This window comes from Oreochromis aureus, linkage group 17 (assembly GCF_013358895.1).
Source record: "Oreochromis aureus strain Israel breed Guangdong linkage group 17, ZZ_aureus, whole genome shotgun sequence".
Classification (NCBI taxonomy): Eukaryota; Metazoa; Chordata; class Actinopteri; order Cichliformes; family Cichlidae; genus Oreochromis; species Oreochromis aureus.
Genome location: NC_052958.1, coordinates 5,120,565 through 5,135,645, shown reverse-complemented (window position 1 = coordinate 5,135,645; position 15,081 = coordinate 5,120,565). Strand labels below are relative to the sequence as shown.

The 15,081-nt window shown below is 41.1% G+C and overlaps 1 protein-coding gene across 7 annotated transcripts in view; it reads right to left on the bottom strand.

Annotated features, from left to right (window-relative positions):
* The window catches only part of celsr1a (cadherin EGF LAG seven-pass G-type receptor 1a), a 97,915-nt gene that overhangs the window by 45,007 nt on the left and 37,827 nt on the right, over positions 1-15,081 (bottom strand). For all 7 annotated transcript variants that reach the window (XM_039601143.1, XM_039601146.1, XM_039601141.1 and 4 more), the window contains exons 2-6: positions 13,090-13,445; positions 12,719-13,007; positions 7,711-7,933; positions 5,296-5,411; positions 3,911-3,999 (exon numbers count right to left, since the gene is read on the bottom strand). In XM_039601143.1, the coding sequence (XP_039457077.1) occupies positions 3,911-3,999; positions 5,296-5,411; positions 7,711-7,933; positions 12,719-13,007; positions 13,090-13,445 (1,073 nt within the window). The remainder of the gene's footprint in view (positions 1-3,910; positions 4,000-5,295; positions 5,412-7,710; positions 7,934-12,718; positions 13,008-13,089; positions 13,446-15,081) is intronic.

The window sequence follows — 15,081 nt, the reverse complement described above, 5'->3', positions numbered from 1 at the left end:
AGCAATTTGCACTTATGTTCTGATGATTAAAACGCCGCCACACAAGCAACCTCGGTGAGACCGAGGGAAGAACAGCAAAGGCAAAAGTAAGAGTGAACTTATGGTACTCGCTAAGCCTGTCTGGGAATGCTGTCTGCACACCCTAACTGCAATTATCACAGCCAATATTAGCCGGCACGACACTATGAGCATGTCTAACATCATGTGTGAAAAACACTATCATACAAATACTGCAAACACACGGGCACGTCATGTCTGCAGACCTGGATTTAGGACCATGAGGACGGGCTACATGAAAGTCAATTATTGGTTATTTTTACATAGTTTGGCTTTAAATATGAATATGAAATGTTAGTAAGATTGCTGCTGTAGATTCCACTTTATTAATCATTTCCATGGTTCCCTTGTGTAAATGTACTAATCAACAACATATCGATAATAATAATATATAAATAGAGCCGCAGGATTATTGGAGTACGGCATATGTGGGCAGTAGCAAACTTATATTTACTGTTACCACTCTGATAGTAACTAAAGAGGTACCAGTGGAGTTCATGAAATTAACTTTAAGGTTATAGTCGCTGCGAGGTTCAGTGAAAACCTCCATGCAGGTGGCCTAGCAGACATAATCACGATACAACTCACATCCTGCCCAGTGTCCTAAATTGCATCATTTCCTGCAACAAGAAGCATCACTTCCTGTAGTTAGCACACATCAAAACCCAGGAGAAAACCTCCAGCCGCTCCAGGAATATCCCTTCAACACACTTTATCTGTGTGTGTGTCTGTGCATCCTGTTTGAGTTTGCTAACACAGTCAGCTGTCCTTGAGTCTTTGCTCTATGGAATCTCAACAATGTCTTTATCCTTCCACTGGTATTGTGTGGCATTCTCCAATAGGGGTACACACATTAGCACACATTCAGAAACACGCGCACTCTCGATTTGTCTGCCCCCCCTCCCCCAAATTTAACCGCATACACACCCAGCTTTCCAGTCGACTCTCATCACCGCAACAATTGCAAATCCATGTCTGTTGTCATGCCAACCCTCCCCTGACCTTTGACTTTCAGTTTTTATTAGAGGCACCCTAATTTTTCAGATGACAGCTACAGAGACTTGAAAAAAGGGGGCAAACATAAAGTCGTACACAGCTTCACTCGCCTCATCGTTTGACCCAATAAACCATGGTGTGTGTGCATGTGTGTGTGTGAGGACTACGTGCGCGTGCCGTTAGGGCCGTTACACAATACAATTAGATTGTATGTGGGGCCAACAACCCTGGATTAAGTTGCACCTCCTTGGGACAACTGCTAACTTGTTTAAAGCCAGTGATTAAAAAAATAACCACAAGTAAAGCAAGCCATTATCACAAGCTATTACAGCGAGCTTTGACTTTACTTTGCGTGTGTTGTTTGTTTTCTTTCTATACAAGGAGAAATATCAGTTTTGGGTTTAAAAAAAAAAGAAGTTTGCTTTTAACTGGTTGCTCTGAAGATGGCGACCAACACTATGACCACTTGCAGTCAGTTGCTGTCTTTAAAACAGATATTGGTGCATCGAGGTGGCAAGAAAAGAGCAATAAGATGGAGTTGATCTGCTATCAGTTTGTGACTGAATGGGGTCGAGATGGCAATTGCATGCAATCTGTTTGAGATAAGATGACGGTGTTAAATCTGCTGTCGTCTGCACACACTGAAATTCACATTATCTACTTCATTCAGAGTCCAACCAGAACCTCAGATACACAGACCTCATGAAACAGAAAATCCCTCTATTAACAGTGACCTAGTTGCTGCAGGATGGCAATTTAACTGCAAAAGGACATCGGCAACCTTGCTTTTATACAGGAATACAACCACAACACAACCCGTTGGTGCAGACTGACTCACACACTGCGTGTGTTTGAGACAAAGACAGGGAGATCCTATGTGAGGCTTCATCATGTTCCTACATACACATGTCAACAGGCCTAATCTATTGTGAGAACATCACTGCTTTCTGCCATATTCATTTCCACTAATCCCCCTGCCAGTGCTTGGAGGATTATATTACCATCAGTCAATCTGACTTCTGATCATTCAGCACATGAGGAAAAGCTGACCCGGTGTCAGCGCTGCAGTCGGCCTTGGGCTAATTTAACGGAATGTGTCGCCAGCTCTGAAAATCACTGGTCTGTATCAAGACTGACAGAAGCGAAACGCACACGCCCCCCTCCTTCACACACAAATAACGCTTGTGATACTGGGGCTACAAATGCGTGCGTTCGTGTGCTGCCTACTTGTATCTGCATGCTGGGGAATCGAAAAGGAAGCCTATAGGATCAGTAGAGTTAAATAAAAAAACAAAAGCAAACTGCACAGAAAGGGAACAAAGCAGGAAATGTGTTCAGACATGGGAATTAATCTCTCGTTTCCAGGGTGGCGTTCTTACAAATACCTGACAACCCCATGGACAAACAAAACAAAGAAGTCTTCCCTGTCAACAGACTGTATCCAGAAATAATACCTGCAGTAGCGATGAGCCTTGCAGCAGCACCGAAGCAGGTTTGAACCATTGTTTCTACAGCATCACTATTCTGTTAAGAAGTTGACGAAAAGGTCATACAACCTCAAACAATAGACGTACAGATGTAACCCAGAAGCTAACACACAAAGTGCGGCAGCACAATTCATCAGCTTTGATGAATACCTCCCTGTCAAGGCAACCAAGCATGCTCGGGGATCTATAGCTCGTGGACACAAGAAAGGCGAACAACCTGTGAAATGTGAGAAGCTGTGCATTGTAGGCAAGTGTCAGGCCAAGAATCGGGGTACTCTCTTTAACAGGTTGCAAGACCCAGGTGCTGCAGTAATACGACGCCGAGTCAGTGATGCTACAGCTTGCGGCCTCACGTACATTTAGGGAAATCACGAAAGTAAAGAATGAAAATGATGGTGAAATATTTTTTGGATAGCACGAGCACACCTCTTAGCTTCCAAAGAGTAAAGGCAGCACATGCTGATGAGGACAGGATCCATTAGCGTCGGGAAGATGGTGCATTTAATGCTGTTTCAACTTTTAGACACTGACTGAGTTGATGGATACTCTGTTTTGACAGCAAACCTCAAACGCAGTTATCAAACTTTCATTTTTACAGCAACCAAACACGACACAAAAGCTTGTTCATCCTCAAAAATAGCGCGTTCTCTTATTTCTCGTCTGGTTTAATATTATAAGAACAACGCCTGCAGGGTGGAAGTTTGTCAAGTAACACCAGGAACTGACTGCAATGTAAACCCTTTTAAAATAATATTGCAGCTGAAGAGGATACTCAAGCTACACTGCGAAATAATCAAAGTCGGGGGTTTTTCTCATTTAGAAAACAGGACCATCGTGGGAACATTTTAGGAAATCACTTTGAGCTGTGAGTGAAACAAACTAATAATTCCCACGGATGTCGGTGATTAGGAATACGTCTAGACTGTGGCATTATGGAAATATGTTTGGGCTGCATATGGAGGTCATTCACGCTTAACTAAGACAGACATGCTACATTCACTTTAGTGACCCAATGGTGAACTTTAACACTTGAAGCCAGGCTATAATTCAGAATTTAGGCCTGAAACACAGGGGAACAACCTAACTTCACTTTTAAGATAATCTCACAAATCACCGGTCAAGGTCAAAGACATCCTCTTCACTCCCACAACACAATTCCTGAACTCACTAACCCTCAACCCTGGCTAAACACACGATCACCCCGGTGTGATATGGATCGCACACCAAAACAGGAAAAAAATTCAAGCACAAACTCTTCTATCCCAACTTTGAGCCAGGATCCTTTGTTTTAGTGGTGAGAAGGGAAAAAGTTTTCTGGAAGAGGAAGAGGAAGAAAACACGGAAGCGACCTGACTGATTGCATTTCTTACCTTGTTGTAGTAATGCAGCTGGACTGAGTGCCACTGACCGTCACTGACTCCACCCGGGACGTAGGGAGCCACTGTGGTCTTTGTCTCACCTACATGAAAAACAAATTGTTATTAGTTGATTCTGCAACTTGATTTGTGCACATGGCTACATAGGCAAATCAGTGTCAAACTGCTTGCTAAAATTTACAAAGCGGAGCTACTTGCAAACATTAGCAGAAAAGGAAGGGGGAAACCCCCCTGAGAATCTTTTATTCATACTAACGCTGTACTCTTTTTCTTCTAAAGGTTAAAAAGTTTTACCTCATTGTAACACAATACACGGATCACTTACTTCAATTTTTAAAACATATACCACTGGCTATTGATAAGTTACTAATGAACATTAACTGTGTCTTATCTAGACATGCACGCACACCACACAGATCATAAATCAACACGCATTAGTCTGCAGTATCAGTGACTCTCAGTGTGAAGACTGTAGCGCACAACGGCACCAGATTTGCAGAGGGTTTACCCTGTTTGTCAAGGGCAGGAGCAGCCGGGGCACACATCCCCTGCTCTGGGAAATCAGTAAACAGCGCGGCAACATTAAGGACTTGAGTGTGAGTCTTTGTATAGAAAGATAAGGAGCAAACACGAATAACTGATGTCCTACTTCGCCAATGAAAAGCACAGAAAGAAAATTACTGCAAATAATCCTGAGAGCTTCCCTCCTACTCCTCTCATTAAGCGTGACTCATAATTCAAAACATTTAATTTGATGATTCATGCGTCGAACGTTTAGTTATATGTCAGTTTTGAAGCAGGGCACAAGGACTTGGCTTCTCTCCCGAACAGGCTTCACCCAAAATAGTCATACTGAACTGGATTCCTCCCTGTACGCAACCATGGGAAAGTAGACTCAGCTCGGAGAACATGTGTTTGATCTGCATTCAACAGTTACCAGTTTTAACAAAGATGCTGGGTGTGTGAGCACACTTGAATGAGTTTAAATGCGCTAATGTTTGTACGAATTGATCTTTTAAAAACGTTTAAAAAAATTAGTTGCCACTGTCGTGCTGCTTGTGGACCTTAGCCATCATGGATTTTGTGGTGGTGTTTTTTGGCCAGTTAGGTGTCACCATTAATCAGTCCTTTCAAAATAAAACACTCCTATCCTTTAGAGCATCATGTTTGACTCTACTAAATTTGGATATGTGTATGCACTAACGTGCCCTTGTCAAAAGAAAGTGGAGATAGATAAGAATTGTGTACCCACGTCTTTGTAAAAGTCACTTTAGATAAGGCGCACTTACGCCGAATTAATGTGCTTATAATGCAGTCGAGAACTGATACGCAACAGTCGCACACACACAATCAGACGATCACACATTACGGGGCCTAACCTCCAGAGAAGGTGAGCTGAATCTGTTCATCGATGATCTCCAGGGCGATGAAGTCATGTTTCTCGTTGAACCTGCCGTTGTAGAGGAGCAGGGCGTTTCTTTCCCTGGTAGCAAACCTGAAAAAAATTTTTTGTAAAGATGATTAACTTTGATAAAAGGAATTTTCAGATATGTGTCATAGAAAAGGCTGCGTGAATTACAGCTGTTTTTCTTTACAGTGCGCTCGTGTTTCCCATCACATTTTTTAACGCCTCTCCAACCCAAACAGTGCGGGACTGAAAGGTCGAGAACCTTGGAGAAAGTTTTATGACGAGAAGAACCGAGGCGTTCTTGAGGAAAAGTCACTTGGAAAGGAAAGGAAGGATGTGTAAAGCACAGAGGAAACAGCGCTTCTGAAGTAGACGGTGCATGACTGTGTCTACATGTGAAAACGACACAAAAGACCTGGTAAATGAGCCAGCACCTACTGGTGTGTGTGTTCTATGGGGTTCAAAGTTCAGATGTGTGTGTGTTTGTGTGTGTGTTTGGAGTGTAAGGTGAGGGCAGTGGAGTCAGCCGGCAGATGCCACTGAGCCCAGGAGGGCAGGAAGTCAGGATGGCTGAAGCCAAACACTGATAAGGGAATCTAGGAAACAAATCACACAGCCTTTCCTGTTTTCACCTCACTGGCAACCTTTCTCACCGTCACACAGATTTACAAAATCATCTCACCTATTACTGGTAAAAATGACTTCTTTTTGTAATATTTACCGTACGACTGATTTTCCTCTGGCAGTTCCACTTTGTTTTAAAAAGTGTGAAAAGCACAAATCATTAATCTTCATGTTCAGATGTACTGTGTGAATTATACCTTTGTTGTTCCTGAATGCACCTCTTGATATACGTATTCAAGAAGGTGAGACACAATGGAAGAGTGCATGCATGTCTCAGCACGTCCCAGCTGGCACACTTTAGCTTGCTGACTTCCACTGTGTTTAAATTACTGCTTATGACACGCACAAATGCTCACAGGTGACTTAATTTTAAATAGTGACCCTAAATTCTGAAACCGTTCGGAAAAATGTCTTTTTCCATAGTTATTCTCAGCTGCAATCATTAGCATGTCCAACTAACTAGCTATTATCAGGGATTTAGCTGAAGTCATATTCATTTATCATGTATATAATCATTGTGCCTCTATTGGCTTTACAGCTGCTCTGATCAGAGTTAGCTGGAAGCAACGAAAAGTAAGCCAAGCGTAAAACTGTGATACTTTGCTAATGCTGACGCGCTGAGCTATCAAGCTAAAGCTGCTAAAATTTTCTTTTTTCTTTTTTAGTAAAATCATCACTAGCATTTTTTTTTTATTTGGAATAATAATTAATATTAATTAAAATAATGCGTTTCTACACATTAGGCCACCTGTTAACGAATGACAGAGCTTTTGGGGTAAACACTGCATGCATTTGGATTCAATATTTCATTATACACACTGTGCAATTTTTGGATTTTTTAAAATTCCCATCTGGGATCCCATTTGATTTAACTTCATTATCCCATCATTTTACTACTGCTTTTTAAGAGTGAAGACTACCACTTACTAAGTAAAGGAGAAATTAAAGGCAAAAGCATCAGATTTTAAAGGACACAAAGAAATCCACCAAAAATTATTCCTACTCAGTGTCAACCATAAGCCTCATTATCTCCATCAGAACTCCCTACAAAGCAAAGTTTCCTAGCTTCTTATTTTAACTTGCTGAACTGCAGGTAAACACTGGGGTTGCTGTCTGTGGCATCCTACATTTACCAAAAATTGTTAAGAAGGGCATCTGTGAATAATGACTACTTTTCTGAATCTACTACAGTGGAATATTTATTAATTCCCTTTTTATACTGACAGCATTTATTGCTGTTGTATTTGTAGTTAAATTGGCCAAGTAGTGATAGATGGAAGAGGGAGTTTAATTGTGGGATGTTAAATAATGTGTACTGTAGCATTTTACTGTGAGTGTCAGTATATATATATGTTTAAATTAGTATTATTATATATATATATATTTATTTTTTTGTGCCTCCACCAGCTTAAGTAAAGAAAACGTCCTTCCCTCTCACTCTGATATTTTTGGACCACTTTTGGTGCTAAAAGGTGAAACACTCACTTTGGTTAAACAAACTTTTCTGCACACATGACGAACCCTTTGTTTGTTTGTTTTTTCATAAAGGTGTGGCTTTGAGGCTTCCTCTTACCATGAGATATCTTTGTGCAGCACTAGAGCGTGAGACTGAAGGTATAAGTGTGTTTTATATGCCAGATGTGAGAGTTGGCAACCATGCTCACATAATAAACTGTATATGTGCCATATAAGAACAGTAAGCTTGACAGGTGTAGTGGTGATTAGTAAGTAAAGAGGTAGACACAAAAGAAACCAAACTTACATGAAGGAGACGGTGAAGTGGAACCTTTGCCGCAGGCCTCTGAAGGTGATGAAGGACTGTCCAGGAAAGCTGCGGGTGGTCATCTCACAGTAGGGCTTCTCATACTCCCCGGGTGGACACTCGCACATGAAACCACCTGCAAGCCGGTTGATGCACGTACCACCATTCTTGCACACACCTGGTACACAGCGGTCTGATGATGCATTAATCTCACAGTGCTCGCCTGCAAGAAAAAGAGGGGCCAAGTTACACAGAGCTGTTCTGCATCTGATTCATTTATTGTATCTTTTTTACTGTGAGAAACATTTTGCTGTTAATTGATATGACCGGTGTTTCTCAGCTGCAGCATTATCAGGGGCGGAGCTAAAAGGGGTTCTGGGATGGCACTGGCTCCAACACTATTTTGACATTTTAATGACATCATGGATGCAAATTGTTTACTTTCTCAGTGCATTATTATGAAATGCATAACTAAAAATTAAATAATATATTATGCACTGAAAGCTCAGTAACAGATGCAAAATGAAAAATTTTGAATTAAAGCTTGCATGAGATTATTTTTTTTAATTTCCCATTCTTGCTGGTGCTTGGTCCACCCCCACCCCCAAATGCAATGTAGTATTGATGATAAATGTCATCTTCTCATCAATTTGTTATCACCATGTTATCTTTTATGTGAAGCGTACCTTCCACAGTTGACTGAAATGCAGACCTCACTCAGCCTTAAGGAATCCAGTTGTTTTAACAGGATGCCTTTGATTATCAGCGAAGCATATTTATTCAACTAACATGCACACGTTAAACACGGCATTAACTTTCTGTTGTTTAAGTCCCTCCAAAAACATCAGTTCAAAGGCACGCCTCCCTCTAAACAGTTAATAACAAAGACGACACCTTGTTTACTGGTCTTTTCTGAGAAGCACACTTCTTAGCCAGAAGGTAATTTGGCCATGTTTGGAGAGAAGAGAGAGTTTGGAAAAAGAGTCACGATGGAGGGACAAAGACTGCAAAAAGAAAGCAAGCTGACAGGGATAAGACTGCTGGCTTTCCTTCACTAAGCCCAGTGCATGGCTAAACTTACATTTAACTGCACTTTTAAACTTGTAAACAGAACAAAGATCAGATAACAGTTGATCACTTAAATACCTCTTAGAGTGATTCAAGGTTGGGGTTAAGACAAAAGAAATCCACTTTTGGATGAGTGCATTCCTGTTTGTTTTCCCATCCCGATAATAAACCTTAGGTAAAGTCACTTTGGCAACATTTTCTGATATGGCCGCAACTAAAGGCGTAATACCCCTGCAATTAAACTGAATTTTGATATACCGTAATTTATTTATTTAGCTGCAAAGGTAGGCACACTTAAGGCTACTTAAAGGTAGGTACACTAGAAACTACCTTTGGTTTTTACAGGAAACAAAAAAATAACTACACTAAATTTACTAAATTTAAGTACTTCATTAGCAGTGTGTGATTTCATGTTAACTTTGCAGAAAAGCAAACAATAATTCCCCATCTTACATCATAAATACGCTGTAGTTTTTGGGGTACGGGCCATGTTATGGAGTGGATTAATCTTGCCTTTTTTACATCTTTATTGTTTTACTTCTTGGCTAGCAGTACCAGCTAACATGTTAAACCTGTAGCCTCAACCCTTTTCATCCATCTGTGGCTGCTCTGCTTGGCTTCCTGTTCAGAGCTGCTTAAGGCCCGGTCAAACTTACTTGACTACCCACTGGTCATCAGGTTATTGCTACCCTCATAAACTTCTCCTTCACATGCTAACTGCTTAACTGAAGCTGCATGGTGGTATCAAATACATGATATATTACATTATCTAATTTAATTTCGCAACAGGTCCGGAAAGGGAAAATTCCTGTAAATGACCATGTGGTTTTAGCTTTGTCCAAAATCAGCCAACTGGCCCCAGCTTCCTGGCTCTGCTTATTTAAAATTCCTACGTAAATACGCCAGCAGGCCTCTTTCTGACTGTAATAATATTTGTGATAGGTGCCATCGCATCCCATGCTGCGTTTTGTGTCAATCTGCTGTCTAGACAAGCTCTCCTCTTGCAGGGCACACACAGACCCCCAAAACTGCACAACTTGGAACCAGGTAATGGCCCTTCTCTCCTCAGCATAATCCTTTTTTCCGAGGGGGAATTATAAGGATCTGTTTCCCTGTAATGCAGGAAACCTGAAGAGGACAAAACAGGCCTTCCCCTTGTCATCAGCCCCATAATAGTCTCTGATGGCCCTTGAGTATCAGGAGTTGAACTATGACCTTCAAAGAGGGGACAGCGAGATGTAGGTAAAGGAAATATGATGGGTGGGTGGAGAAGATGGACGTGGGCACAAGGAGGAGAAGGCGAGAAGCCGTATGAGTGACAAAGTCAGATATAATCAGGTAATTACTTCAGATAAGATGAAGGATGAGAAAGAGAGGGGAGGCAGAGCGTCGGGAGACACAGAGGGGTGGGAAGCAGGAGGGCTGTTAGGCTCTATTAGGGAGAGAAGAGTGGAGACAGTCAGGTATCAGATGTACAAGGGGGAAGTATGGGAGGAAGATCACTGATATTCGGAAATATTTTGCAAAGTGCTTGAATGTGAATGATGAAAGCTTCCGAACTTTCCCAAAGCTCATCAACTAACTGAGTACTGAGTTACAGTAACACTTGCAAAACACTTGTAATCTCAGTATTTGGAATATTTAGCTCTGCACTGTTTACGTCCATGCTTGAAGTTAGCAGGCAGCTTGCTGTGTTTTGCTAGTGTACTGCTAAACAACTAAATGCGTCTCAGAACTAAGATCCTGCAGTGGTTACTTTGTTTTTAGCAAACAGAACTTAACATTTACCTGAAGTAGTTTTTCCTTTTATTTTAGACCTGCTGTGGGAAATGTGCTGCTGATCGTTTGATATGCTCGATAGTTCACATTTTTAATGTAAGACTTTTTAGACTTCATGATTCAGTTTTTCATGTCGTCTTCTTGGTTGTTTTTCCATCATATGTTAACGGTAGAAGTTTTTCTGTTTCAATTAATAGGTTTAGGTCTACAGGAATAAAAATTCAGTCGGGGGTTCCTCAAGGATCTGTCCTTGGCCCTTTAGTTTTTAACCTTTGTATATTCCTGCTTGGTAATATGATAAACAATACCAATTACCACCATTCACACACAGATTACACACAGTTGCACTTGTCATTTTCCTCTAATAATCTAATTTCTATTCACAAACTAACGAGGTCCAATGATGACATCAACTGCTGTCTCAACACTTCTTAGAACTGAACAGAGACAAGTTGCTGTAGGCTCAAAAAGTCAGAGACAGAAAATGTATTCATGTTTATCTTCCTTTTCTCTGAGTGAGTAAGTCAAGAACTGTGGTATTATTTTATTATATTTTGTTATTTCTCAGCTCTGATAACCATGTTAATAATGTCACCAGAACTGCTTCGTACCACTTTTAAAGGAATATAAAACGTTAGGAAATTCTCTTCTGAAACTGACTCCATGCAACCTAGCAGGTTACACTACTCTAACACTGTTTTTGCAGGATTACCCAGATCATTAGTAAGATGACTTCTCATTCAGACTCATTCAGAATGAAGCAGCAGCCAGACTCCTTACACCAGGGGTGTCCAAACCCAGGCCTCAAGGGCTGGTGTCCTGCAGGTTTTTAGATGTGTCCTTGATCCATCACAGCTTATTTAAATGGTCAAATTACCTCCTCAATATGTCCTGAAGTTCTCCAGAAGCCTGGTAATGAACAAATCATTTGACTCAGGTGTGTAGACCCAGGGTGAGATCTAAAACCTGCAGGACACCGGCCCTCGAGGCCTGGAGTTGGCCAAGCCTGCCTTACACGCACGTGCTAATTTGACCATATTACCCCAGTGCTGAAGTCACTTCTCTGGCTCCCAGTTCAATACAGAATCACCTTTAAAATCTTTCTACTGGTTCATAAACTCAATGATCTGACTCCCCAGTACACTGTGGACTTGCTCAGTGTCTATAACCCAGTGTGACCTCTCAGGTCATCAAGTGTGTTGAGGGTGCTTTCAGTTACTGTGGTGTTATTCTTTGTATCAAGCTGCCCTCTGACCTGAAGTCAATTACACTTGTTTCTTAACTCAGAAGCACACTTAAACCTTTTAGTCTCACATTTCTTTTACATTTCACTGTATATGTGCATTTTAGCTTATATTTACATCTTTGTAAAGTTATTCTGTGTTTACCGCATTGAGTTTATGTGTAAATAAATACGCTACATAAATAAAACTGTTAAAAAGTTGCAGGTTAGAAAAACAAAATAAAGATGAGCATAAACACGCTGAGATGCTCTGCAGTGCCAAGCTGGATTATAGAGATTAGTTATAATTCTCTGGATTTGTCCCTACAAGTCATTCCTTTTTTTCACTATAACTTTCCCATTGTTAATAGAAAAATATTGATAGGAGCAGCTTTGAATTGTACTGATCTGTTGAGTCTTGGTGTGTGACTCACTGATATATGAGGATTAACAGGCAATTTGTTTACTTGCCAATACTCTTTACTCGTCAAAAGAATTTAAAGCTAGTGTGGTTTTGGAAAACAGGTGAAATGTTATTTCAGATGAAGCTGGTCTGACTGGTGTAGTGAGGATTGTGTACACCTCTTTCCAGCAATAAATTCTGTGTACTGTATGCGTGTGTGGAAGCAGATGGCTCTATACCTGCGGTACTACAAAGCATGCCCTTTCTGTACTAGGGTCAACTTTAAGCTACAACAATGGGCTGTGAGACCTTTTACAACCCGTCTGTGCGGTTTAGCAGCTTCGCACAGGTTATTTAAACTGTTATCACAAACAAAATGAGCTCTTGCACATGCTTAGAATACACCTTTCATATGGTATTGTCGTATATGTGTAATCTGGGATGCACACAACATAGTTTAGGTAAAAAAGGCAAGCTGATTGACAGATTTGAATCACTCAATACCATCTTTGTTTATTTATTTCTTTTTAACTCACCTGTGAAGTCCTCCAGGCACTCGCAGGTATATCCGCCCTCTCTGCTCCGACACCTCCCGTTGTTCTTGCAGGGCCCTGAATAGCAGAGGTCGATCTCAGTCTCACAGTATTCTCCGGTGAAACCGACCGGGCAGCGGCAGCGCAGCCCGTTGATGGGGTGGATGGGTCGAAACAGAACCGTGTCAGAGGCGATGAAGGGAGGGGAGCTGTCAAACTTCAGCACTGATACACACTTCATATAGTTCTCGCAGGGCTCTCGTAGGCAGATGTTATCATCAAACGGCAACACCTGAATGGAAGAAGGAATTTTAGCTACATTTATTTCTTCTACTAACGCTTCTGATGTTTTTGACCTCAGGACTGTGCGTTACCTCTTGAGTGGATATGAGCCTGAGTCGAGTCCTGTGGAGGTAGATCTGCTCCTGCAGCTCCTCAGATGGGAAGAACATGCCTTTTCCAGGAGCCCCTCCGGGCTGCAGCGCCGAAAAGGTTACGTTGAGGATGGAGCCTTGGACGTCGGTGTCGTTTTGGATGTTAAACACAAACACTGCTTCCCGCTTGGTGGAGAGTACATCCGCCACTCCCTCAAGAAAGAGGCTGAGCAGGGGAGAAAGAAAACGCTCCTGGGACATGTTCTCCAGACGAACCGTGATGCTGTTTGTCAGCATGTCATCAGTGATGATAGTGACCCGCAGCGTGCAGAGGGCAATGACACGATGGATACCATCTGGAGAAAACAGAGAAGGCAGATATTTTGCTTTTACTTCCGGAAAGCTCCAGATTACAGTAAAAGTCTAACAAGGTAAAATGTTCAGAGAAAACAATGTATCTGTTTGGAATAAAGAGCCCTCAGATATCACAAGCAATGAAGTGAATTCATACAAAGGTATAATGACAAGCAAATTTACAGACAACTGCAAAAGGAACCCAACCACAGTTTACATGGTTAAACTTAAGGCTCACAATGATCTTGGCTCACAAACATGAAACACAACACCAAAACTTATTATCAAAACAGAAGAAGGTCAAAACAAAAGTTGTAAGCCAAAACATTCAATTCAATACATTTTTTTTAATATAGCACCAAATCTTAACATTAGTCACCACAAAGTGCTTTATATTATAAGGTAAGGACCCTACAATTACCGAGAGAAAACCTCAAAAATTAGACGGCACACTAGGAGCAAGCACTTGGCTACATTAGAAAAGAAAAACTCCTTTACATGTCATTGTATGTACATTTTTACACAGAAGTAATTTCACCTCCTGAATAACTTCACATCTCTTCTCTCATTTCTCCCCTCTCTCTTCACCCTTCATGTCAAGAAAAGTCAGGAGGAATCACGTCTGTTATCTCTGCCAATTCCAGTCGGTGTTTATCTCAGACTATCTTCAGGAAGTCCAAAAACTCATCCAACAACTTGTATTTGAAAATAAAAGAAATCCAAGAGTTTCTTTGAAAATGTATTTATTTAATTTTAAAAACTGAATTACTTTGATTTTGGACAGCGGAGGACAAAATCGGGTATTTATTTTTCAGCTAGCTAAAATGTTAGCCATTACTATGAAGTGCTTTTTTCGCAATAGTTAGCTTGCTAATTAGCGATCTTCAAATGAATTCATAATATTTCTCAAAGAGTCAACAGCAGATTTACATTCCACTTACATTCTGGTACAAGTTTATAAACTGTGGGGCAGGATGAAAACAGGCATTGTATTTTTTTCATCAGATAAAATGACAATCATCTATAGCTAATTTTATTAGCAATAGTTAGCCAGCTAATTAATGCGCAGCTAAAAACTCTGCCCTTCAGGAACTTTTAATAGTTCTTCAATGAGAAGTTCACAAAACTGTTTTCAAAAGCAAAATGAATAATTTGTAATTTCTCAGGTTATAATGCCTGGGAGCCACTATTAAGTATGTCTCAGCTACATGGAGTACCTTTAAGCCACATTGTCTGGACCCAATCCCAAATCTGCACGACAGCTTGACTTGTTTACTGTGTAACACTTTTTCTGCTAGATTGAGTTAAGAAATTTCGAGTTGGTGTAGACTCAATCTTATTCAAGCCTTGACTTGGAGTAATTAGATTAGTCTAGGATTGCCGCCCCCAGGGTCATGCCTACTTCTTGCAGAGCTGTAAGCTCTGTTGCTTATGAAGGGAAACAGAAGGCTCTAGGCCTGAGTGAAATACAGCAGGCAACAGGTGGTGGGGCCAGATGAAATTTGGTGGTGGGGGGATAATACTGTTGAAGCTACGAAGGGAGATGGGTCGCATTGCACAGCTTTGCTACTCCATACTGAGCACATGAGTGTGTCATATGTGTGTTCGGGTTCACGGTGAGGTCCGACCACAGGTGCC